At 46.7% G+C, this 26,595-nt stretch overlaps 1 protein-coding gene across 1 annotated transcript in view; it reads left to right on the plus strand.

The window, feature by feature from the left end:
- LOC140730666 (serine/threonine-protein phosphatase 2A 65 kDa regulatory subunit A beta isoform-like) overlaps window positions 1–26,595 on the plus strand; it is a 92,163-nt gene that overhangs the window by 8,319 nt on the left and 57,249 nt on the right. The window contains exons 3-9 of the mRNA XM_073051416.1: window positions 15,887–16,001; window positions 16,440–16,603; window positions 21,551–21,669; window positions 22,324–22,382; window positions 25,197–25,270; window positions 25,801–25,891; window positions 25,983–26,083. Of these exons, the coding sequence (XP_072907517.1) occupies window positions 15,887–16,001; window positions 16,440–16,603; window positions 21,551–21,669; window positions 22,324–22,382; window positions 25,197–25,270; window positions 25,801–25,891; window positions 25,983–26,083 (723 nt within the window). The remainder of the gene's footprint in view (window positions 1–15,886; window positions 16,002–16,439; window positions 16,604–21,550; window positions 21,670–22,323; window positions 22,383–25,196; window positions 25,271–25,800; window positions 25,892–25,982; window positions 26,084–26,595) is intronic.

Below are 26,595 nucleotides of genomic sequence, written 5' to 3' on the forward strand. Positions count from 1 at the left end.
TGGATTATAATAATTCACAATCACAAACTCTTTCCTTTCAGCACATACTTTCACTACCACATACTCTTGTTCACTTCGTATACCCAGTATTCTATAAGGAATACCTAGCTTTACATAAGTTGCACATCCTCCTCCTCCCCCCTTACTGCCTCATAACCATATAAGACAAATTCTAAATTAGGTTTTAACCAGGTCTCCTGGATACACACAACATCTGGCTTTTCTCTCCTACTAGCTATAAACTGCTTGAAATCTTGTCCATTACCAATCAGGCTTCTTGCATTCCATTGAAGAAGTAACATTATTAGTAATGTCAACCCACACATACTGTCTCTTGACTTGACTGTACCCTCAGTTCATCATTTACCTCTTCCCAGTTTAATCCTATCATACTGTCACATACCCTGTGACTGGGTTACCAAACCAACAGAAATGGAATGATACGTTGGAGTCTGGTGGTGCTGTAACTAAGAGTGTTTGTTAGTAAACTAAATAATACAGGAGAATAAAATGCAAATATACATTTAAAACAGGTTAGCAATGATATATATAGAAGTGTGGAAATATAAATCAAAACCAAGCTCTATCGAAGTCTAGGGGTAAATGAATAGTCTTAAGATGATGCAGAGTTCAGTTCAGTTTAGTTTAAGTTGAGGTAGTTGCTGTGGTACCATATGTGTGTGTGTGTGTGTGTGTGTGTGTGTGTGTGTGTGTGAGAGAGAGAGAGAGAGAGAGAGAGAGATATATATATGAACAGTTGCAGCAGGCAAACCTTCCATTATCTTCTTGTCCTGTTGTGCTGTTGTGGTCACCGACTGTGACCCCTCCTTTCCCGGCCAGATCATTCTTCAGTGATGAGCCTGTCACCCAGGCGAGGGTGGACACACACACAAGCCCCCACCGGTCTGCCTTCACACACTGTGAGCCTCTGATCGATTCCTCCGAATTGATCCACCAAACCCCCATCTTCCTGTGAGTGCACAATGCTCTTTCAGTGTCCCTTGGTGTGTCTGCCTGTGTCTAAGCAGACCTGCTTTTTATCTCCCCTGACAGGGTACCAGCCATCCATCAACTGTCCATCACCTGGCATCGCTTTGCTGTCTCAGCAGGAATGCTCACAAGCAGGCAAAGTGTCCTTGGAGCAAAAGTAAATAATCATCCATGGAGCCATAACTTTAAATCTTTGTCTCTCTCTCTCTCTCACATCTGCTCTGGATGCAGCCCCCTTCTTCTTCTCTCTCTTTCATTAGCTGCACAAACAGTGTCCAAAAGCCAGACTCATTCTCCCAACATTTTAAAGTGGTTGTCTACAGAAAATACGAACCCTAGGGGTACATAACAATACCCAAATGGTGCTCTGCAGCTTTCACAATAATCTGAATCCTTTCAGTTTTAGATTTGATCTCATAAGTTGCATTTATCACTCCTGCTATAAAGATCACCAATTTCTTCTTCTCTATCCATGCATTCTTATCTTGCCTTTCTTTAGCTGCCACTTGCTCTTTGCTACATCCTCCCTCATTCATTTTCTTCTGTCCTGCCAATTTGACTGCCTCAGCATATGAGACTTTTTCCTTCACCCTTCTCTGCTGCACCTCCACCTCTTTTTTCACCACTTCACATCCCCAGTACGCTACACTATGGTTACCTCCACAATTACAGCACTGTGGTCCCACTCCCTCTCCACATTTTCCGTATTCACGTTCCCCACCACACCTTGCACATCTTCTCTTTCCTTTGTACACTTTGGCCACATGCCCAAACTCCTGGCAGAAATGCCTCATAGGTTTTGGTATATATTCTCTTGCATTGTATCTCAGAAATCCAAAGTATAACTCCTTTGGAGGCACCTTATCCTCAAATCCTACCAGAACAGTTTCAGTCTCCCTTTTCCCTGCTCCCCTTGTCATTCTTTTCACACTCTTCACTGAACTATTCCTCACCCTTAAGTTCTCCACTAGCTCCTTCATATTAACACTGAGGGAACCCTGGAGATCACCCCCTTGCAACCATTGATCCTTTGTGCTCCAACTCTTACAACCCTGGACACTTTGACTTTCCCAACATTGGTCACCTTCATTGCCTTCTCCATCTTCTCCCCACCTCTTCCCACTCAAACTCCGTGCTGCTTCTGTCACCATCAGTCTCCCTCCCTGCCATCCTATCAGGGTTTGCAAGGAACCATGCACGAATATCGTTCTGGGCCAATACAGGCCGTCGGTTGATATTCACACAGGATGTCCCCCACAACACCCCAGCTCCCACCTTTCCCAGCAGTTCCAACGCCCACCAGCGAGGCTCCTGGATCGGAATTCTCTAAGTGGTACAGTAAATAAGCCAAAGAAGCCACTAAAATGCTGACTAAGAGCAGTGCCGTCGGCCGCCTGGCTGGGCTCCAACAAAGTAGGCTATACGGTACAAAGAGAGAGTGGAAGAAGGTTTTCAAAGACGTCAGCGGCAGATCTCGTTGCAAGTATGGAGAGCAGTTTCTTCACTCCTTTCTATGATAAGGCAAGCACTAGATAAGAAGGAAAACGTGCAGATTAGATATTAAAAGGAGACAAAACGTGAACGCTTCTGAAGGTAATCAGAACGTGCATCTAGCTGTAAGCTATGACAACAACTTGTGGGAATTCTAGTGATGGAGTATGTCATTTCTAAAATATTGCCAGTGAATTCATATAATTACCAACTGTTGCTTTAAGACCTATTTGGGCAGATGGGACTCGTCATCTCATCTAGAAGGAAAACTCTGATCTCAAACCTCCGCTGCCTTGCGGCTGTACCCACTCACAGGGAAGGCTTCAGGAGTAAACCCGGAGCTGGAGCCTCTAAGGCAGTCCTATGTTGAGTTCAACGCTGACTGACAACTCCTGCGGCGCTCCTGGTACCAAACTGTATCTGCCATTCCTTTGGATGCGTGGGGAGGGGGAGTTTGCTACATGGGGCAACAGCTTGCTCTCCGTATCGTACTGTCCAGGCTTGCGTATCTAGACAGCTAGGACGCAACGTACATGGTCAACTCTGACCAGCGGAGGCCTCAGTCACTTTAAGACCTACCAGGTTCTGCTAGCTGCTTGATTTTGAAGTAGGAAACATCTTACCTGCACTTCTCTGTACTGACACACTGAATATTGAATAGAGTGGAAACATTATCCACAAGCCCAATACAGAAACACAGGGAGCAGCAGGAGGCCATCGAGCCTGTATTGACTACAGCAATCACAAAAGTCTTGCTCTTGCCTCGTAACCCTTGCTGTCCCATGGTAGATTCTGCTTTCACCACTCCCACTCTCCTCACATCGCCCTTGTCATTTTCAGCCAAAATGTTAACATCCGTGCCCTTGGACCTTAAACCACTCAATAATGCAGCTCATTTCTCACCCAACAATTAATTTAGCAGAAACCGTGAACCAGATTTTCTGTGTTACTTAAGACACAACACCTCAAAATCATTCAACTGAAAACTGACCACATACTCTCATTCCTTCAGTGATTTTTTACATCAAGTTTTCTAAAACGCTACATACCAAATGAATTCATTTAATTGTAATAATGGGAGGAGTAACTGAGGCCTCCATCCTACAGAGTCAACCATGGATGTTGTGTCCTAGCTGTCTAGATATGCAAACCTGAGCAGTACGATATGGAGAGCAAGCTATTGCCCTTGCAGCAGGCTCCCCTCTCCACGCAGCTGATGAATCCAAAGAGACCAATACAGTTTGGCACCAGCAGCATCACAGCAGTTGCCAGTCAATGTTGAACTTAATGTAGGACTGCCTTAGGGACTCCAGCTCTGGATTTTCCTTCACGAGTGGGTATAGCTGCAAGGCAGCGGATGTTTGAGATCAGACTTTTCCTTCTCCTAGATGAGCTGCCAACTACAGCCGATGAGCCCCATCTGACTGAGGGCGACTTAGAACAAAGGCATCAGCTACCCCTGGTGGTTAGGACGTGAGGTTGAGGGACAAACTTTGACCACAATAGCAGTGAGCTCCCAGAGGATCACAAGCTTGTCATAGGGTTTGGAGGCTTGCCTGCCTCAATGACCCAGAAAACTATGCTGGTCGGACAGGATTGGGTTTTATCTGGAGTGCATGAGGCTCAGGGCTTTATGCTTTGGCCCTTGGTAGGGTCACCCATGCCAAACAGGTCAAAGAGTAGAGGGCAAACTAAAGGTGGTCCACTGGTCCTCCAGGTTCAGGGGCTCAGCTCAGGGCTAACAACCCTGACTGGTCAAACAAAACGGTTCCGGAAACATCAATGAAGAATCTTTCTACCTCTGAGTGCAACGGTATTCCTGGGCTCCACCCAGGATTTGCGTGATTGACAGGAGTGAAAACTGAGGAAGCTCCTGACAAGATGAGGGGGGCCCTGAACACTGCCAGAGATGGAGGGGCTTCATTACTGCCCTAAACACCAGCGGGGCAACAGGATGTACAGACAATGGTAGAGAATTATTGAACGGTAGCACTAGATTTTAACACCCATTCTTAAACCCTAAAAATCACCTAATAGAAACACAGAACTCTTTACTGAGGATTCTACTCAAAACTCTGGATTGGTTCTTAAAATATTCAGCCTACAGAAACAGGAGGGCAAGTAAGAGACATAGAGCTGAGCATGAAATTCTCAGCTCTATATCAGGGTTTATAATTCTGAACAATTAGCAAATCCCTCTAACTGGAAACAGTTACAAATATCACAGCACTGTTCCAGCTCTTCGAATAATCCTCTTGCTGGCTCCCAGTTGTACTTTCAGAGTTTTGAATCCATAATTTGTCTTTTATCCCCTTTACTGAACCTGCTGAGGACCGCATGTTTTCCCCCTGACCCTCACTAGTTACACGTGCAGATTACAAGGCACACATCTTTCGTTTAAAGAGCCTTTTCCACCATCAGTGCACCTACAGCAGGAACCCAGCAGACACCCCTCTTGTCTTGTGCTCATCTTCAGAGACCCAGCGACAAACTCTGGGACAATGCAGGCCAGACTGCTTGAAGGGAGAATGCTTATGCTCATACCGAGCCGGGTGCAAAGCTGCAACTTACCAGTCATGGCTTCCTGCGCAAAGTATTTTACATCCATATCTTGGTCCTGACTCAATTTCCCCAATATTGGTTTGACCTCATTCTGTAAAGTGCTGTGATTTAAAAGCAACTTTTAGTACCTGTGACCTTCAAAACAAGACAGCAACACATTCACTTAAATCCAAAACTACACTGGGTATTACCCAGATTAAAATCTCCTGTTTCTGCCTCTCACGCAGGCTCCCACTACCACAACTGATCGTTTACTGGCCAGATATGGGTAAGAGCTCAACCAGCAGACTACGGTCAGAAACTGCAGCTCAGCTCATTTGGGTTAGTGGATGGAAAAGGAGAATAATTTGGATGCCCCATGTTTACGCCGTTGAAGAGAGGGGCACTGAATGCATAAACTTCCTTTTAATGCAACCCATCTGCCTGACTTGCCGAGTTCCTCCAGCATTTTGTGTGAGTGTTGAAGTATTTAAGACACTGTTAGACAGGAAATGAATGTGTGGAGAATGGAGGATATCGGCCATGTGCGGGCAAAAGGTGATGGTTTAATTATAAAGTCTGCAGATGTTGGAAATCCAGAGCAACATGTACCAAATGCTGGAGGACCTCAGCAGGTCAGGTAGCACCTATGGAAGTGAATAAACGGTTGATGCTTTGGGCCCAGACCCCTCGTCGGGACTGAAAAGGAAGATTTAGTTTGGCACAACATTGTGTTCTACAGGTTCAATGAGCGAGACATAGGGGTGTGGAGTTAGTGTGGCTAAGTGGGTTTACTATAGCAAGGAGTGATTGTCAGTATAGATGCAGTGGACAAGAGGGCATGTTTCTATACAGTACAACTGACTATTTCCAGAACCCAAGCTTTGCTTGAAACACCCTCCACCTCCCTCAGCCAACTTTTAATCCACGTTGCCAGAAGTTTTAACAATAAGGACCAGCCTCCCGTGCAGGATGTATTAGGGAAGATCGGAGGAGTAAACTTTTCATGCAGGAGTTGGTATCTGGAATGAGCTGCCAAAGGAGGTGGTGGTGGTGCAGGCAGCAACAAAAACCTAGACAGTCACTTGATAAACCTCTGGTTAGGTCACATTTGGAGTACTGAATTCAGATCTGGTCAACCTTTAAAGAGTGTGGAGGCTTTGGAGAAGATACAGAAGACATTTACCAGGATGTTTCCTGTGATAGCTCTCTGGTTGTTCACATTTGGAGTACTGAATTCAGCTGTAAAGGGTGTTGAAGCTTTGGAGAAGGTACAGAGGATGTTTACCAGGACGTTGCCTGTGATAAGGTGTAAAGGTAATAAGGAAGAAGGGCTAAAGTGCGTGTACTACAATGCAAGAAGCATCAGGAACAAAGGTGATGAACTGAGATCTTGGATACATACATGGAATTATGATGGAGTGGCCTTGGCTTGGCCGGCACCAGGGCAGGAATAGATTCTCAATATTCCTGGATTTCAGTGCTTTAAAAGGGATGGGGGTGAGGGAGGAGCAGTGCCTCCAACCGCCTTTATACAGGGGTCTGTGGGAGGAGCCACAGGAGCAGTCAGCAGAGGGGCGTGTCCAGACAGGTAAACATAGTTTACCATATTCACCTCCCCTTTGTTTTAAAAGAGAGTCCCCACGGGGCGAAGTTTCTGACAAGTATATTTACAGGTCCAGTCTATCAGGCGGTCGAGTCTGTCGCTGCGAACTACGTAGCACCGGTGGTGATTGCACCAGTGACGGTGGTTGTGCTGGTTCCAGCCTGACTTGAGGTGCCAGCCCGTTAGGCATCAGTAACCCCTCATGCGTGTGCGTGGCGCCCGGTATGGGAGTGTCGTGAGGAGTCTGTGTAGGGCTTTGTGTGCGCGGTGTCTTGTGGGTATATGCATCAGTGGGTAACGGGGTTCATAGTCACTGTGGAGTGTTCGGGGTCGGGGTCTGGTGCTCCTGCGGGTGCCAGGTCACGGATGGAGACCGTGTCCTCCCGCCCATCAGGTAAGACCACGTAGGCATACTGGGGGTTCGCATGTAGAAGGTGAACCCTCTCAACCACTGGGGAGTATTTATTGCTCCTCACATGTTTCTGGAGCAATACTGGCCCTGGGGACGTCAGCCAAGCCGGTAGGGTGGTTCCAGTGGCAGACTTCCTGGGAAAAGAAAAGAGTCGCTCATGAGGGGTGGCATTGGTGGACGTGCATAACAGGGAGCGGATGGAGTGGAGTGCCTCGGGGAGGACCTCCTGCCAGTGAGAGACCGGCAATCCCTTTGACCTAAGGGCTAAGAGTGTGGCCTTCCACACACTGGCATTCTCCCTCTCCACCTGTCCATTTCCCCGGGGATTATAGCTCGTGGTCCTACTAGTTGCAATACCCCTAGCCAGCAGGTATTGGCGCAGCTCATCACACATAAACGAGGACCCTCTATCACTGTGGATATAGCAGGGATATCCGAACAGAGTGAAGAGCTGGCGCAGGGCTTTTATGACGGACGTGGCAGTGGTATTGGGGCAGGGTATGGCAAAGGGGAACCGCAAGTACTCATCGACCATGTTGAGAAAGTAGACATTGCGGTTGGTGGAGGGAAGGGGGCCCTTAAAGTTGACACTCAGTCGCTCAAAGAGGCGAGTGGCCTTGATAAGTTGTGCCTTTTCAGGACGGTAGAAGTGCGGTTTGCACTCAGCACAGACTCGACAGTCCCTGGTCATCATCCTGATTTCCTCAAGCGAGTAAGGCAGGTTCCGGGCTTTCACAAAATGGTAAAATCGGGTGACCCCTGCGTGGAGGGTGTATAGCCAGTCAAGCTGCACGCTGGCACACGCTCCCCATGATAGGGCATCAGGGGGCTCACTGAGCCTTCCAGGCCGGTACAGGATGTCATAGTTGTAGGTGGAGAGTTCTATTCTCCACCTCAAAATTTTATCATTTTTGATTTTGCCCTGCTGTTGGTTGCTGAACATGAACACAACTGAGCGCTGGTCGGTCAGCAAGGTGAACCTTTTGCCGGCGAGATAGTGCCTCCAGTGCCTAATAGCTTCCACTATGGCCTGGGCTTCTTTCTCCACCGTGGAGTGCCGAATTTCAGGGCCCTGAAAGTTACGAGAGAAGAATGCTACCGGCCTTCCTGCCTGATTGAGGGTAGCAGCCAGCGCAAAGTTGGAGGCATCACTCTCTACTTGGAAGGGAATGGTCTCGTCCACCACATGAATCGTTGCTTTGGCTGAAGGCCGCGCAGGCCTCGGCTGAGAGGGGAAATATGGTGGACGACCAGGGGGCGGGCCTTGTCTGCGTAATGAGGGACCCATTGGACATAATAGGAAAAGAAGCCCAGGCACCGTTTGAGGGCTCTGAGGGTGGTGGGAAGAGGGAGTTCCAACAGGGGGTGCATACGGTCGGGGTCAGGGCCAATGACCCCATTCTCCACAACATACCCAAGGATAGCAAGTCGGGTGGTTCCGAACACACACTTGTCCCTGTTATAGGTAAGGTAAGGTTAAGAGCTTTGGCCGCTTGGAAAAATCATTGGAGGTTGGTGTCGTGATCCTGCCATTCATGACCGCAGATGGTGATGTTATCCAGCCAGATATGGGAACGTGGCCTTCAGTTGGCACTGGTCCACCATCCGGTCCATTTCCCTCTGGAAGACAGAGACACCATTTGTGACGCCGAAGGGGACGCGCAGGAAGTGATAGAGCCTGCCGCCCGCCTCAAAGGCAGTGTAGGGCGGCCCTCTGGGTGGATGAGGAGCTGATGGTAAGCGGATTTCAGGTCTATGGTCGAGTACACCTTGTACTGAGCTATCTGATTGACCATATCCGCGATGCGGGGTAGAGGGTACGCGTCAAGCTGCGTGAACCTATTGATGGTCTGGCTATAGTCCACGACCATCCTATTTTTCTGCCCAGTCCGAACAACGACCACCTGGGCCCTCCAAGGACTTGTGCTTGGCTCAATGATCTCCTCCCTGAGCAGCCGCTGCACCTCTGACTGAATGAAGGCCCTGTCCCCCGCGCTGTACCTCCTGCTTTTAGTTGCCACAGGTTTACAGTCGGGGGTCAGGTTGGTGAACAGCGGTGGGGGAGGCATCTTGAGGGTGGGGAGGCTGCAAGTGGTTTCAGTAGCGCGGCTGTTGGCATGGTGCTGGGTGGGATGTGTGGGTGGGTGTGTGTGTGGTCAGTAGCGAAGTCCCACAAAACTGAGGATTTCTGACAGTGATTGGTGGGAGGGGCCCGTCATACTCCATTGTCACACTTTTCAGGTGGCTCTGGAAGTCGAGCCCCAATAGCACAGGGGCACACAGTTGAGGCATGACCAGTAGCGCAAATTCCCGATATTCTGTGCCTTGCACCATCAATGTCGCTACACAACCCACCCAGATGTCTGTGGAATGTGATCCAGAAGCCATGGTGTCCCTCTGGCTTACAGGCCGTGTCACGAGTCCGCAGCGTTGCACCATGTCTGGGTGAATAAAACTCTCAGTGCTGCCCGTGTCAAACAGGCAGCTAGTCCTGTGCCCCTCCACCAGGATGTCCATCACTGACCTTGCAAGCTGGTGTGGAGCGCTTTGGTCGAGGGTTACGGAGGCCAGAGTTGCATCGCCATCTTGGTGCCCGGTAAGCACCCGTGGGTCGGAGGCGGGGTGAGGTGGCGCCGACAAAGATGGCGACCCCCATGACTCGCATGCGCGCTGCTTGACCCCGCTCACGGTTTGGACTTACAGGCCATGGCGAAGTGGCCCTTCGTTCCGCAGCTGCAGCAGGTAGCTTCTCGGGCCGGGCAGCATTTTCGGGGGTGCTTTTCAAGTCCACAGAAGTAACATTGCGCAGACTTGCGACTGGCAGCAGCCGTGTTCGATTCGCCGGCGGGTTGCAGGGACTTCACGGATTCGCGACTGGCAGCAGCCAAGGTCAATTCGCCGGCGGGTTGAGGGGTCTGTGGCGTCCACGTGGCCGGTGGGAGATCGCGCGCCTGGACAGCGTCAGCATCGTGTAGAGCGCCCTCCAGCGTGTCGGCCAGCTCGATCGCCAAAAGTAAGGTAAGATTGACGTGTTCCAGCAGCTGCTGGCGCACGTACACTGACCTAATCCCCGTAACGAAGGCGTCTCGTACCAGGAGCTCCGCATGCTGTTCCGCCGTCAGTCCCCTGCAGTCGCAGGCCTGCATGAGTGTCTGTAGGGCCCGGACAAACTCAGCGCTCGACTCTCTGGCCTGCTGCCGCCGTGTCGCTAAGTGATGTCTTGCATAGATGGTGTTCACTGGCCGCAGGTATTGTCTTTTGAGGGTGTCCAGTGCCCCTTGGTAGGTCGGCAGGTCCCTGATCAGGGAGTAGACCCGTGGACTGACCCTGGAGAGGAGAACTCTGTGCATCGTGGCAGGCTCGATCACACGAATCTCCTCCAGGTACGATTCGAAGCATGCAAGCCAGAGTTCAAAAACAATGCCGGTTTCCGGAGATTGAGGGTCAATATCCAATCTGTCGGGTCGTAAAATGCTCTCCATGTTTTAAAATTGATGCTAATAAAATTGATACACCATCAATAACTCTCGATGGAAGGCGAACGATAGGCTTTTATTAGCAGCAAAACAGAGCACAGCATCTCGGAGACTGAGGGGGGATACTAGATCTAGTATTAGGTAACGAACCGGGTCAGGTCACAGATCTCTCAGTGGGTGAGCATCTGGGGGACAATGACCACTACTCCCTGGCCTTTAACATTATCATGGAAAAGGATAGACTCAGAGAGGACAGGAAAATTTTTAATTGGGGAAGGGCAAATTATGACGCTATAAGGCTAGAACTTGCCGGTGTGAACTGGGATGATGTTTTTGCAGGGAAATGTACTATGGACATGTGGTCGATGTTTAGGGATCTCTTGCAGGATGTTAGCGATAAATTTGTCCTGGTGAGGGAGATAAAGAATGGTAGGGTGAAGGAACCATGGGTGGCAAGAGGTGGAGAATCTAGTCAGATGGAGAAAGGCAGCATACGTGAGGTTTAGGAAGCAAGGATCAGATGAGTCTCTTGAGGAATATAGGGTAGCAAGAAAGGAGCTTAAGAAGGGGTTGAGCAGAGCAAGAGGGGGCATGAGAAGGCCTTGGCGAGTAGGGTAAAGGAAAACCCCAAGGCATTCTTCAATTATGTGAAGAACAATAAGTTGACAGGAGTAAAGATAGGCCCAATTAGAGATAAAGGTGGGAAGATGTGCCTGGAGGTTATGGAAGTGAGCGAGGTCCTCAATGAATACTCTCTTCGGTAATCACCAATGAGAGGGAACTTGATGACGGTGAGGACAATATGAGTGAGGTTGATGTTCTGGAGCATGTTGATATTAAGGGAAAGGAGGTGTTGGAGTTGTTAAAATACATTAGGATGGGTAAGTCCCCGGAGCCTGATGGAATATTCCCCAGGCTGCTCCACGAGGCAAGGGAAGAGATTGCTGAGCCTCTGGCTAGGATCTTTATGTCCTCGTTGTCCACAGGAATGGTACCAGAGGACTAGAGGGAGGCGAATGTTATCCCCTTGTTCAAAAAAGGTAGTAGAGATAGTCCGGGTAATTATAGACCAGTGAGCCTTGCATCTGTGGTGGGAAAGCTGTTGGAAAAGATTCTTAGAGATAGAATCTATGGTCATTTAGAGAATCATGGTCTAATCAGGGACAGCCAGCATGGTTTTGTGAAGGGCAGATAGTGTCTAACAAGCCTGATAGAGTTCTTTGAGGAGGTGACCAGGCATATAGATGAGGGTAGTGTAGTTGATGTGATCTACATGGATTTTAGTAAGGCATTTGACAGGTTCCACATGGTAGACTTATTCAGAAAGTCAGAAGGCATGGGATCCAGGGAAGTTTGGCCAGGTGGATTCAGAATTGGCTTGCCTGCAGAAAGCAGAGGGTCGTGGTGGAGGGAGTACATTCAGATTGGAGGGTTGTGACTAGTGGTGTCCCACAAGGATCTGTTCTGGGACCTCTACGTTTTGTGATCTTTATTAACGACCTGGATGCGGGGGTAGAAGGGTGGGTTGGCAAGTTTACAGATGACACAAAGGTTGGTGGTGTTGTGGATAGTGTAGAGGATTGTCAAAGATTACAGAGAGACATTGATAGAATGCAGAAGTGGGCTGAGAAGTGGCAGATGGAGTTCAGCCCGGAGAAGTGTGAGGTGGTACACTTTGGAAGGACAAACTCCAAGGCAGAGTACAACATAAATGGCAGGATTCTTGGTAGTGTGGAGGAGCAGAGGGATCTGGGGGTACATGTCCACAGATCCCTGAAAGTTGCCTCACAGGTAGATAGGGTAGTTAAGAAAGCTTATGGAGTAGATAGATAGATAGATAGATAGATACTTTATTCATCCCCATGGGGAAATTCAACTTTTTTCCAATGTCCCATACACTTGTTGTAGCAAAACTAATTACATACAATACTTAACTCAGTAAAAAATATGATATGCATCTAAATCACTATCTCAAAAAGCATTAATAATAGCTTTTAAAAAGTTCTTAAGTCCTGGCGGTAGAATTGTAAAGCCTAATGGCATTGGGGAGTATTGACCTTTTCATCCTGTCTGAGGAGCATTGCATCGATAGTAATCTGTCGCTGAAACTGCTTCTCTGTCTCTGGATGGTGCTATGTAGAGGATGTTCAGAGTTATCCATAATTGACCGTAGCCTACTCAGCGCCCTTCGCTCAGCTACCGATGTTAAACTCTCCAGTACTTTGCCCACGACAGAGCCCGCCTTCCTTACCAGCTTATTAAGACGTGAGGCGTCCCTCTTCTTAATGCTTCCTCCCCAACATGCCACCACAAAGAAGAGGGCGCTCTCCACAACTGACCTATAGAACATCTTCAGCATCTTACTACAGACATTGAATGACGCCAACCTTCTAAGGAAGTACAGTCGACTCTGTGCCTTCCTGCACAAGGCATCTGTGTTAGCAGTCCAGTCTAGCTTCTCGTCTAACTGTACTCCCAGATACTTGTAGGTCTTAACCTGCTCCACATATTCTCCATTAATGATCACTGGCTCCATATGAGGCCTAGATCTCCTAAAGTCCACCACCATCTCCTTGGTCTTGGTGATATTGAGACGCAGGTAGTTTGAGTTGCACCATATCACAAAGTCCTGTATCAGTTTCCTATACTCCTCCTCCTGTCCATTCCTGACACACCCCACTATGGCCGTGTCATCAGCGAACTTCTGCACATGGCAGGACTCCGAGTTATATTGGAAGTCTGATGTGTACAGGGTGAACAGGACCGGAGAGAGTACGGTTCCCTGCGGCGCTCCTGTGCTGCTGACCACCGTGTCAGACCTACAGTCTCCCAACCGCACATACTGAGGTCTATCTGTCAAGTAGTCCACTATCCAATCCACCATGTGAGAGTCTACTCCCATCTCCGTTAGTTTGTGCCTTAAGATCTTGGGCTGGATGGTGTTAAAGGCACTAGAGAAGTCAAGGAATGTAATCCTCACAGCACAACTGACCCCATCAAGGTGAGAGAGTGATTTGTGCAGCAAATACGTGATAGCATCCTCCACTCCCACCTTCTCCTTATATGCAAACTGAAGAGGATCCTGGGCGTGCCTGGTTTGTGGCCTCAGATTCTGTATTATCAGCCGCTCCATGGTCTTCATCACGTGCGACGTCAAGGCAACAGGTCTGAAGTCATTCAACTCCTTTGGTTGTGGTTTCTTCGGTACCGGGACAATACAGGATGTTTTCCACTGTCTGGGTACTCTTCTCTGCTCCAGGCTCATGTTGAAGATGCGCTGTAGTGGTTCTCCCAGCTCAGTCGCACAGGCCCTCAGTAATCGTGGGGAAACTCCATCCGGTCCAGCCGCCTTGCTGGTACAGATCTTCCTCAGTTGACCTTCCACCTGTGCAGCCGTAATCCTGGGCGTGGGCAAGGTCTCCTGTGAGTGGCTATTTTCCTGTGAGGGAAGTAAGCCTGGTGTGGATTTCTGCTGTGAGGATGAGATTGAGTTGTCGAACCTGTTGAAGAAGTTGTTCAGCTGGTTCGCTTTCTCCACATCTCCACTTATGTTCGCCCCCCGCTTTGCACCGCATCCAGTGATGATCTTCATCCCATCCCACACCTCCTTCATGCTTTTTTCTGCAGCTTTTGTTCTAGCTTCCTCCTATACTGCTCCTTTGCCCCCCTTATCTGTACTCTGAGTTCCTTCTGAACTCTTTTAAGCTCCAACCGATCACCATCTTTAAAGGCCCTCTTCTTCTGGTTTAGGAGGCCTTTGATGTGACTAGTGATCCAGGGCTTATTATTGGGATAGCAGCGAACAGTTCTAACAGGGACAACTGCATCCACACAAAAGTTAATATAGTCCGTTGTGCATTCAGTGACCTCCTCAACGCCCCCACAGAGCCCCCCTTGCATTACATCCCAGTTAGTAGTACCGAAGCAGTCTCTCAGGCTTTCATAAGTTGAGGGATAGAGTTTAAGAGTCGCAGGGTAATGATGCAGCTCTATAAAACTCTGGTTAGGCCACACTTGGAGTACTGTGTCCAGTTCTGGTTGCCTCACTATAGGAAGGATGTGGAAGCATTGGAAAGGGTACAGAGGAGATTTACCAGGATGCTGCCTGGTTTAGAGAGTATGCATTATGATCAGAGATTAAGGGAGCTAGGGCTTTACTCTTTGGAGAGAAGGAGGATGAGAGGAGACATGATAGAGGTACACAAGATATTAAGAGGAACAGATAGAGTGGACAGCCAGCGCCTCTTCCCCAGGGCACCACTGCTCAATACAAGAGGACATGGCTTTATGGTAAGGGGTGGAAAGTTCAAGGGGGATATTAGAGGAAGTTTTTTTACTCAGAGAGTGGTTGGTGCATGGAATGCACTGCCTGAGTCAGTGGTGGAGGCAGATACACTAATGAAATTTAAGAGACTACTAGACAGGTATATGGAGGAATTAAAGGTGGAGAGTTATATGGGAGGCAGGGTTTGAGGGTTGGCACAACATTGTGAGCAGAAGGGCCTGTACTCTGCTGTATTGTTTTAAGCTTTATGTTCTATCAATCTCTGGTTGGTCACATTTGGAGTACTGAATTCAGCTCTGGTCTCGCCTTTAAAGGGTCTGAAGAAAGTACAGAAGACATGCTGGCTGGTACTGCAGATGTTACCGGAGAGGTTGCTAAATTGGGATTGCTTTCTCCAGAGTGGTGGAGTCTGAGGGAAGAACGGATAGCATTTTTTAAAATTGCGGAAAAAAACAAAAACAAATTCTGATGACATCACAATGGCCGACATCACAATGGCTGATGACATCACAATGGCTGATGACATCACCGTGGCTTTAAATCAAAATCACTAGAATTTGGTGGCAGTACCGATTTGGAGTACTTGGAGAATTTGGAGAATTACAGAAGAGATAACTTCGGGAAAAAATGGGTTTGGTATCGAGCAGATGCTTCCCCAGGAACAATGAGTTGGAAAGATCTCAGGTAATTCTTTTTTTTTAATATATTTTTATTGAAGGAATTACACAATACAGAATACATAATGGATTACATTTTAAGGCAGAGATTGACAGGTATCTGAGTAACCAGAGCATCAAAGGTTATGGTGAGAAGGCGGGGGAGTGGGACAAAATGGGAGAACGGATCAGTTCATGATAAAATGGCACAGCATACTCAATGGGCCGAATGGCCAACTTCTGCTCCTTTGTCTTATGGTATAATGGGACGCATTCAAAGGGCAGGGAGGGGGAAATCCAACAGATGGATGTACAGAATTTAAGTTGCTGGATGTTAAGTTTCCTGCCCATCTAATCTTTATTTTATCAAATCAGAAAGTACTAACGGCTAAAGAACTAATCTATTACCATTCCCTTGCCCTTGTGCAGTCTGCTTCATCAAAAAGAGTTGTGCCTGCATCAAGCAGGAACTCCAGCCCGAGTTCACTGTCATACCGTGGATCCTGCAGCTCGTCTGGTGACTCTGCTTTTGTGACACCCTCAGGTATGAAGTTTCTAACAATTATGTGTGAGCTATGTAGTGAGGACGGAGGTGTAGGGGCAGGTCTTCCAACGTGGGTGGGATAGTTTCTCTCGGAGGGTGACAAACGCCACAAGCCTCAACCCGGTGCCCTGATCCTGATACAGGACACCCCCCCAACCTCTCTCGGCTGGCATTGGTGTGTAGTGCATATGGCAGTCGGGGGTCCGCAAAAGCCAGGGTCAGCAACTCTTTCAGCGATTGAAAAGCCTCCTCACAGTTTGCATCCCCCCCCCCCCGCCCCCGTCCAAAGGGCTCTGACGGTTTTAGATATTCTCCCACCTCCCAAGTAAATTTTTAGCTGATTTCTCCCTGCCAGGGTATACACTTTGAATGATAAATGATTGGTTGAATTGGAAGCTACTACCTATTATAACTTTGATTTGATTGCATCCCTAATAGATTCCCATTCTGATCAGAGTCAATATGATCTCGAGAGCAGGATTCATGCATTGAAAGATGATCTGAGGGAACATAAAGCTGTTGTAAAACAATTGAAGGAAGAGCATAAGCTTCGGAAGCAGAGAATGAAGGCACAGCAGGCCATTCTCAATAACCAACTAGGGGTAAGATTATCGTCGTACCTTCTTACCTTGACTGCCATGACAGTCGTTGATTAGGGCAATAAGAAAGTTGTATGTATACTACTCCAAAATCAATTTGCTATCCACAATATTCATTGTTTAATTTGGAAAACTGATGAAATTAAGTATATGGTTATTCAAAGGACTTGATGTAGCTTTATTCTTTTTCTTTCTGTTCCATTGCTGGAAAATCCTTTATATGAGAACTCATTCTTAAGGCCCTTTGCATTGCTGTATTGCTTGTAACTTTCAAAAGTCTTTGAAAAGTATGTAGCATTCAACCGTACATTAAGTTGTCTTTCCCCAATTGCTGCTATTCTCCTGCTTTGTATCTGCTATGTTAAAGCAGCATGAGGCAATGCTTTATGAAAGTTTGGAGAATTGTTGCAGTCTTCACAATTTAGTCTGAGTTTTTATGGTGTAAAACTAAAATTTGATTTATTAAGTTGAAAATGCTTTTGCTGATGTGTTGAGTTTGTAGCCGCTGCCTTCGTATGCTGATGGAAAGCTGGTTCCGATCTTCTGTGATATATCTGATTTTTGGACTGTACTTTATATTGGTTTCCTTCAGTTTGTTGGTGTTTTCTTAATTGTGGCTGGTTGCTGGGTGGGTGATGTCACTGTTCTGAGGGGGTTGGGGATTGTTATTGTTTTTCTCTGTGAGTCAGAGATCGTCAGTGTTCTTTTCTTGTGCTGATGGTGGGGCAGAGTTGGTGCCTTTTCTTTCATCAACTGCCATGGTCTCTCTGTATTTATTAAGCGGCCTGGTCGAGGGAAGTGCCTGGTGTGAAAAGTGCTAGTCTTTGGCTCGAGAGTCTTTGGCGAGGAGACTACGCCAGGCACAATTGCAGAGGGTGAAGACATGACCGCTAAGCTGATTCAGTGTGCTACGTGCATGATGTGGGAGGTCAGGGACACTGATGGTGCCCCCGGCTGCTACAGCTGTGGAAAGTGTGTCCAGATTCAGCTTCTGAAGGAGCATGTTGTAGCACTGAACAAAGAACTGGATGACCTCAGGTTTATCTGCGAAAACGAGGGTTTTCTGGACAGGACCTACAGTGAGGTTGTTACACCGAGGATACCGGAAGAGAGAAGAGATGATGAGGAAGGAAAGGATGTTTGAAGTACAGGAACCCCCAGGGGATGTACCTCTCGTAAACAGGTTCACCCTCTTGGAAGCTGTCAGGACAGAAGATACTGCCAGTCTGAGAGGCGGACAGGTCTGCGAGCCGAAAATTGGTGCAGAAGCAGAGCCGAGGAGTCAGACATCAGGAAGAGCCGTGGTAGTAGGGGAGTCCATAGTAAGAGGTATGGAAAGGGGTTTCTGTGGCAACAGGTGAGATTTAAGGATGGTGTGTTGCCTCCCTGGTGCTAGGATCCAGGACATCACGGACCGATTGCAGGGGATCCTCAAGGGTGAAGGTGAACAGCTGGAAGTGGTAGTGCATGTCAGCACAAATGACATCGGGAAGAAGAGGAAGGACATTCTGCAGCGGGACTTCAGAGAACTCTGAAGAAGTCTGAAAAGCAGGACTTCCAGGGTGGTTATCTCTGGTTTGCTTCCAGTTCCTCGTGCTGGAGAGGGCAGGAACAGGGAGTTCTTGGATCTGAATGTGTGGCTGAGGAACTGGTGCAGGAAGCAAGGATTTACATTCTTGGACCACTGGGATCTGTTTTGGGGTAGGGATGAATTGTACAAAAGGGACGGGTTGCACCTTAATAGGCGGGGGACCAGCATTGTGGCAGACAGGTTTGCCATTGCAACACGGATGTGTTTAAACTAAGTAGTGGGGGGGAGGGGATGAACTGGAAATATAAGGATGGAGTTAAAGGGAAAGTGAAAATAAGAAAAGTTAAAAAGGACAACAGAATCAATGGAGTAGAAAGCTCAAGAAGAGGTCATACAGTATGGCCAAGTGAAATAGGAATTGATATGAAAGGAGAGGGAAGTAACGAATTGAAAGTATTATATATGAATGCACGAAGTATAAGGAATAAAGTATATGAGCTTGAGGCTCAGTTGGAAATTGGCAAGTACGATGTTGTGGGAATAACTAAGACATGGCTTCAAGCAGGCAGGGCCTGGGAAATGAATATTCAAGGATATACATCTTATTGAAAGGACAGACTGACTGGCAGAGGGGGTGGGGTGGCTCTGTTGGTGAGGAATGATATTCAGTCCCTTGCGAGGGGGGACATAGAATCTGGGGATGTAGAGTCAGTATGGATAGAACTGAGAAATTCTAAGGGTAGAAAGACCCTAATGGGAGTTATCTACAGGCCCTCCAAACAGCAGTCTGGATGTAGGGTGTAAGTTGAATGAAGAGTTAAAATTGTCATGTCGCAAAGGTAATGATACAGTTGTCATGGGGGATTTCAACATGCAGGTAGACTGGGAGAATCAAAATGGTACTGGACCCCAAGAAAGGGAGTTTGTGGAGTGCCTCCGAGATGGATTCTTAGAACAGCTGGTACTGGAGCCTACCAGGGAGAAGGCAATTCTAGATTTAGTGTTGTGCAGTGAACCGGATTTGATCAAGGATCTCAAGGTAAAGGAACCATTAGGAGGTAGTGACCATAATAAGATATGTTTTAACCTACAATTTGAGAAGGAGAAGGGAAAATCGGATGTGTCAGTATTACAGTTGAACAAGGGGAACTATGGAGCTATGAGGGAGGAGCTGGCCAAAGTTCAATGGAACAATACCCTAGCAGGGAAGACAGTGGAACAAAAATGGCAGGTATTTCTGGGAATAATGCAGAAGGTGCAGGATCGGTTCATTCCAAAGAGGAAGAAAGATCCTAAGGGGAGTAAGGGGTGGCCATGGCTGACAAGGGAAGTAAAGGGCAGTATAAAAATAAAAGAGAAGTATAACATAGCAAAGATGAGCGGGAAACCGGAGGACTGGGAAGCTTTTAAGGAGCAACAGAAGATAACAAAAAAGGCAATACGTCAAGAAAAAATGAGGTACAAAGGTAAACTAGCCAAGAATATAAAGGAGGATAGTAAAAGCTTCTTTAGGTATGTGAATAGCAAAAAAAAAATTGTTAAGACCAAAATTGGGCCATTGAAGACAGAAACAGGTGAATTTATTATGGGGAACAAGGAAATGGCAGATGAGTTGAACAGGTACTTTGGATCTGTCTTCGTTAGGGAAGACACAAACAATCTCCCAGATGTAATAGTGGCCAAAGGAACTAGGGTAAAGGATGAACTGAAGGAAATTTATATTAGGCAAGAAACAGTGTTGGATAGACTGTTGAGTCTGAAGGCTGATAAGTCCCCGGGACCTGATGGTCGCATCCCAGCGTACTTAAAGAGGTGGCTCTAGAAATCATGGACGCATTGGTAATCATTTTCCAATGTTCTATAGATTCAGGAACAGTTCCTGCTGATTGGAGGGTGGCTAATGTTATCCCACTTTTCAAGAAAGGAGGGAGAGAGAAAGCAGGGAATTATAGACTAGTTAGCCTAACGTCAGTGGTGGGAAAGATGCTGGAGTCAATTATAAAAGAGGGAATTACAACACATTTGGATAGCAGTAGAAGGATCAGTCTGAGTCAGCATGGATTTATGAAGGGAAAATCATGCTTGACTAATCTTCTGGAATTTTTTGAGGATGTAACTATGAAAATGGACAAGGGAGAGCCAGTGGATGTAGTGTACCTGGACTTCCAGAAAGCTTTTGATAAGGTCCCACATAGGAGATTAGTGGGCAAAATTAGGGCACATGGTATTGGGGGCAGAGTACTGACATGGATAGAAAATTGGCTGGCTGACAGGAAAGAGTAGTGATTAACGGGTCCCTTTTGGAATGGCAGGCTGTGACCAGTGGAGTACCACAAGGTTCGGTGCTGGGACCGCAGCTGTTTACAATATATATTAATGATTTAGATGAAGGGATTAGAAGTAACATTAGCAAATTTGCTGATGACACAAAGCTGGGTGGCAGTGTGAAATGTCAGGAGGATGTTATGAGAATGCAGGGTGACTTGGGACAGGTTGGGTGAGTGGGCAAATGTACGGCAGATGCAGTTTAATGTGGATAAATGTGAGATTATTCACTTTGGTGGCAAGAACAGGAAGGCAGATTACTATCTAAATGGAGTCAAGTTAGGAAAAGGGGAAGTACAACGAGATCTAGGTGTTCTTGTACATCAGTCAATGAAAGCAAGCATGCAGGTACAGCAGGCAGTGAAGAAAGCTAATGGCATGCTGGCTTTTATAACAAGAGGAATTGAGTATAGGAGTAAAGAGGTCCTTCTGCAGCTGTACAGGGCCCTGGTGAGACCCCACCTGGAGTATTGTGTGCAGTTTTGGTCTCCAAATTTGAGGAAGGACATTCTTGCTATTGAGGGAGTGCAGCGTAGGTTCACAAGGTTAATTCCCGGAATGGTGGGACTGTCATATGTTGAAAGATTGGAGCGACTGGGCTTGTATACACTGGAATTTAGAAGGATGAGAGGGGATCTGATTGAAACATATAAGATTATTAAGGGATTGGACACACTGGAGGCAGGAAGCATGTTCCCGCTGATGGGTGAGTCCAGAACTAGAGGCCACAGTTTAAGAATAAGGGGTAGGCCATTTAGAACAGAGATGCAGAAAAACTTTTTCACCCAGAGAGTGGTGGATATGTGGAATGCTCTGTCCCAGAAGGCAGTGGAGGCCAAGTCTCTGGAGGCATTCAAGAGAAAGTTAGATAGAGCTCTTATAGATAGTGGGGTCAAGGGATATGGGGAGAGGGCAGGAACGGGGTACTGATTGTGTATGATCAGCCATGATCACAGTGAATGGAGGTGCTGGCTAGAAGGGCCAAATGGCCTACTCCTGCACCTACTGTCTATTGTCTATTTCAGGCTATCTGGAGAAGACAGCTATCAGAGTTGTCAAAGTATGAACATTTAACCTTTCTCTTGTATTACCAGCACAATGCCGAGTTAATTAGGAAGGCTGAAGAAGAGCTAAACAAAGAAGTGTCCAGTTCCACCAAGCCTTCCTCCACTGCTGCTGAGAGGCCCAGGGCTAGACCACTTTCTTTACAAAGGTAATGTCACTAGACAATACAGCCTTAGTTGGAAAGAGACTTTTCAGAATATTAGTAGTATCACTGTTTTATAAATTAAACATAATGGGATGCCTTCTCCCCTATTGAAAGTACTTTTTAAAGATTAGGTTGCACTTGACTGTTCTTCAATTATTTAGCCGACTTCTTTAAAGAGTAGTATTTTCTACTAAGGAGATGGAGCACGGAACAATGTCAGTGACTTTTGAAATATTATTTCAGTAATTCTGTTTCTCTCTTTTTAGATACTGCTTGACCTGCTGAATATTTCTGTCATTCTCTTTGGACTTCCAGTATCTGTGATATTTGGATTTCTGTTTTCAAAAAGTTTACCTAAATTTCTAGCAGGTTTTCTTTCAATAGCTGATTGTTCCATCCAGTGACATAATTCATTCTATTTTGCAGTTTAATGATAATCTGTAAAATTTGCTGTGCTGCTGAGACTGTGGGATTTGGCTCAGAAGTTTTGTGAGTAGCTTGCTGTAACATGCACAGAATCGGGCAGAATTTGTGAAAAGAAAAGCAGTCTACAGTGTTGATCTGCGATCCTTTGTCACTGCAAAATTCTAAGGACAATATGATATTTATCTGCCAAGCTCTTAAGCTCAAAATTTGATTTTTGCTTTTTGTTTTCAGGACTGAATCTGCAAAGAGCAGGAAATCTAAAATGTCACTGAGCTGCATTGCTAAGCAGGGTAGGTCTGCATATCAAAACATTCTGTCTGTAAACACCTGAGATGACACATTCCAAAAAAAAACTTGATGAAAGAAAGTCTTTTTAAGTTGAAAGTTTACAAGTATAAACACTTTTAAAAATTAGTTGAACGACTAAATTATGTTTCTAAAAATAGAACCTACCTGCCTATTTCCTAAGCCAAACTCGTAGAACCATAAAAATAAATATGATGGGAATTATAACTATGATGGGAATTGTATCTGTGATGGTCTAGAAAAGAGCTATCCATTCTAATTCCACATCCTACCTCAGGCTCTGTAGACCGGTTGATCACAGCTCTTCAGATATTCATTTACTTTTTTAATATGAGGGGAATTTATGCCTTTGAAGTATTCCAGATCCCTCTACCACCCTCTGAGTGAAAATACTTTTAATACTGCTAGCAGTTACTATGCATCTCAGTTTTTTTTTAATCCCCCTGTTCAGGAAATAAGTCCTTCTCATTTCTGCCATTTAATCCTCCCAATTTTATACACCTCAAGACTAGAAAACAACCCAAACTTATCCAATCTTTCCTCCATCCATAGCTACAATTTTCCAGGCTTAACTATATCTCTTGTAAGACCTACCTGGAGTCAAAGAATCCAGGCTATTCGTATGGTATGGTACTGAAAGGATTACTCTACCAATAGAGATGCAATGGTAATCGGAAGCCTGTCTGGTTTTATCAATCTAACAAATAATGTAGTCTTAATTTTTAAAAGAAATAGGAAGTGTTCTTCCTCGTGTTCGGGCCAGTGTTTTTCTGGCAACTGACATTTAGAACATTATCTAGTCTGTAATCTCTCCATCACTTTCAGATGCCTGGCCCAGATCACTTTATTTTCACTATGGATTTAGTGTTTATACATTTCCATCCCCCTCTAGGAAGTCCTTAAAGTTCTGCTTCTTTCTAGACAACAGACCTTATCAGTTCCCTTTCATCGCCATCTTTCCTCATCTGGTAGAACTAGTTCTTACTCTCAAGTTTGACTTAGGTTCCTCCCACTTTCTCCAAACAAAAGGTGTAGCCTCGGACAGTTGCATGGGCCCCAATTAAGCATGCCTTTTCAGCAGTTATATGGGACAGTCCATATTTCAAGCCTTCACTCGTAATGCCTTGGCTTCCTGTATATGGCGAGTATGCAGTAGCTTCATTTTGTGGACAGTTGTAACAGTGAATCAGATGCCCGATATGTTGACTCCACCTGCTCTTCTTGCTGATCTCCAGGGTCCCGAGCATGTCCAGCAAAGTCAGATTAAACCTCTCAGGCTGGGGATCACCCAGTAGGTGATAGGGCATGGTCCTCAATTTCTCAACTCCCAGCATGCCCAGTAACTCATAGATGAGTCTACTCTCAAAGTCCCGTCCCTGGTCACTATGTATCCACCTGGGAAGGCCATAATGCACGAAATACTTCTCCCATAACACTTTTGCAACTGTAGTCACCTTCTGGTCCTTGGTAGGAAAAGCCTGAGCATATCTAGAGTGGTGATCCGTGACTAAGACATTCGCCGTGTTGTTGACATCGGGTTCTATGGCCAGGAAATCCATACGCATCAGGTCCAGGGGCCCTGCACTCTGCAAGTGTGATAAAGGAGCTGCCTGCACAGGCAGTGTCTTCCACCGTGTGCAGCGAATGCACGACTTGTAGTATTCTTCACCCTCCGACTTCATCCGGGGCCAGTAAAACCGGTCTCTGAGCAATCCATAGGTCTTTTCCACCCCCAAATGTCCAGAATCATCATGACGTGACCACAACGCAATCTTCCAATACTTCTCCGGCAGGACCGGCTGCCAACGCCAAGGTCGGTCTGGGGGTGACATGAGCCGGCATAAAATTTGGTTCTTTAACTTCAATCGAGGCCATTCTCTCAGTGATGGAGGAACCGAAGCGTGTTTCGTCTTTTCCACCTGTGCCGTATCCCCCTTTTCAACCGCGTACCAGATAGTGCCAATGCCCGGGTCATCTCACTCAGTAACTGCCACTTCTCCAGAACTCAATTCTGGCAGCTCTTGGTCCTCAGAGCAGTCAGGTTACAGTAAACTGGGGGTAGGGCGTCATCAGAAGCCCCCAATTGATCCGCCGCTCAATTCTGCCTCTCCTTTTCCTCAGCCTTTACGGTGATAGCAAACTGACACATGGCCTTCACCCCAGGGGCGGGAACGCTCTCCCACTCCTCGTCCCTCTCCAGTCCCTCATGCATCCGTCAGGACAAAGTGTCCGCATCAACGTTCCGGCTCCCCGGCCGGTACTTCAGGCTGACAAGGCCGCTAACCACCGATGGCCTGTGGCATCCAGTTTCGCCGAGGTCAGGATGCGAGTGAGTGGGTTGTTGTCCGCCCGCCCCGGAGAGACAGTCACTCAGCTTACCCACCACCACCCATTTCAACGCCAGGTATTCCAACTTGTGGCGGGGATATTTTCTCTCAGAGGGCGACAAACTCTGGCTGACAAACGCCACAGGCCTCAAACCAATGCCCTGATCCTGATACAGGACGCACCCAACCCCTCTAGGCTGGCATCGGTGTGCAGTGCATACAGCCGTCGGGGGTCCACAAAAGCCAGGGTCAGCAACTCCTTCAGCGATTGAAAAGCCTCCTCACATTTTGCATCCCCCCCCCCCCACCCCGCCGTCCAGAGGGCTCTGACAGGTTTAGATATTCTCCCACCTCCCAAGTAAATTTTTAGTTGATTTCTCCCTGCCGAGGTATATATTTTGAATGATAAATGATTGGTTGAATTGGAAGCTACAACCTATTATAACTTTGATTTGATTGCATCCCTAACAGAGAGAGAATTACCTATGAACTTGCAGAGGGAGACATTGAAGGCAATGGAGGCCAGTCTTATGAGAAAACTTAACGTAAGATTATCGTCGTACCTTCTTGCCCTGCCAGCCTTTGATTAGGACAATCAACTGCACCAACGAATCGTGCCTGTACCAGATAGTCCTCTGTATAATATGGGACTATTTGATGCCGTAGTAACACGTTATTGAGCTTGCGCTATTAGGCGCGTATTGATCTGTATATATGTGTTCAGTTCGGGTCCCGTAAGTTTTTAAAAAAACTGTTAACTTAGTTCCCGTCTCTAGCATTTTTATTTATAGTTTTGTTGTGTAACCCGGCCACATACACAGCAAGAAATGGATTGAATCGCTAAATGATGAGATCCAATCTTTCTGTCACAATAACCTCACCCTGCTCTAGAAATAATGCTTACTGCTATGGGTTTCTGTTCTGTTAGCCATTGTCTGCATTTAATTGTCACAAGGGCCACTTAGTTGTGTATTTTTGATTTTGGCATATTTTAAAGCAAAAATGTCTTTTTCCCCCCAGAATTGTGTTCAGGGTTAGATGACATTGTTCAATTTCATTTCTTTCCTTTCCCCAGTTACAGTGCAACATCATCAAGCAGCTCTCCACAATTGCCTTGACCTTGGGGGTTGAGCGTACCCGGAGTGAGCTGCTCCCAATTCTGACTGGTAGGTACAAAGCTGCGCCTGGCCAGGCTGCCTCGGTTTGAACAATCGCCTGTCAGAATCATCTTGCCACTGATTTCTTGTCTCAATGCAGAGACCTCTTACGAAGAAGAGGAGGTGCTGCTGGCATTGGCAGAGCAACTAGGGAGCTTCATGGTGTTCGTTGGTGGACCGGAGTACGTTCACTGTTTGCTGGTAAGAGCGGATGTACATTTGCAAAACACTGCACAGGATGGTCATGTGGTTATTGTCATTCAGGCGATATTACCGTCTTACTAAAGGTTAATTTCCAGAAGCTGATTCTCAAAGCAGCAGGGTTCCACAGGCACTGATAAAGTAAATGACTTAATAATTAGTCATAGAAAAGTTCAGCATGTTCCCCTTAAACATTTCACCTTTCACCCTTAACCCATGACCTCTAGCTGCAGTCTCATCCAACCTCGGTGGACAATGACTGCTTGCATTTACCCTGTCTAACCCCCTCATAATCTTGTATCCCTCTGTCACATCTCTTTGCAATCTTCTAGGTTCCAAGTTATAAAGTCTTAACATATTCAATCTTTCCATATAACTCAGGTCCTCCAGACCCGGCAATGTTTTCTTTGTTATGATAGGTTGCTTGAATGAGGGGTAAATGGACACATACAGAACCCTCTCTGCGTTTATTGTTTGCAATAAAATTTTCGTAGCAGATGAGGCTTTGTGCC

The sequence above is a fragment of the Hemitrygon akajei genome, chromosome 7 (assembly GCF_048418815.1).
Source record: "Hemitrygon akajei chromosome 7, sHemAka1.3, whole genome shotgun sequence".
NCBI lineage: Eukaryota > Metazoa > Chordata > Chondrichthyes > Myliobatiformes > Dasyatidae > Hemitrygon > Hemitrygon akajei.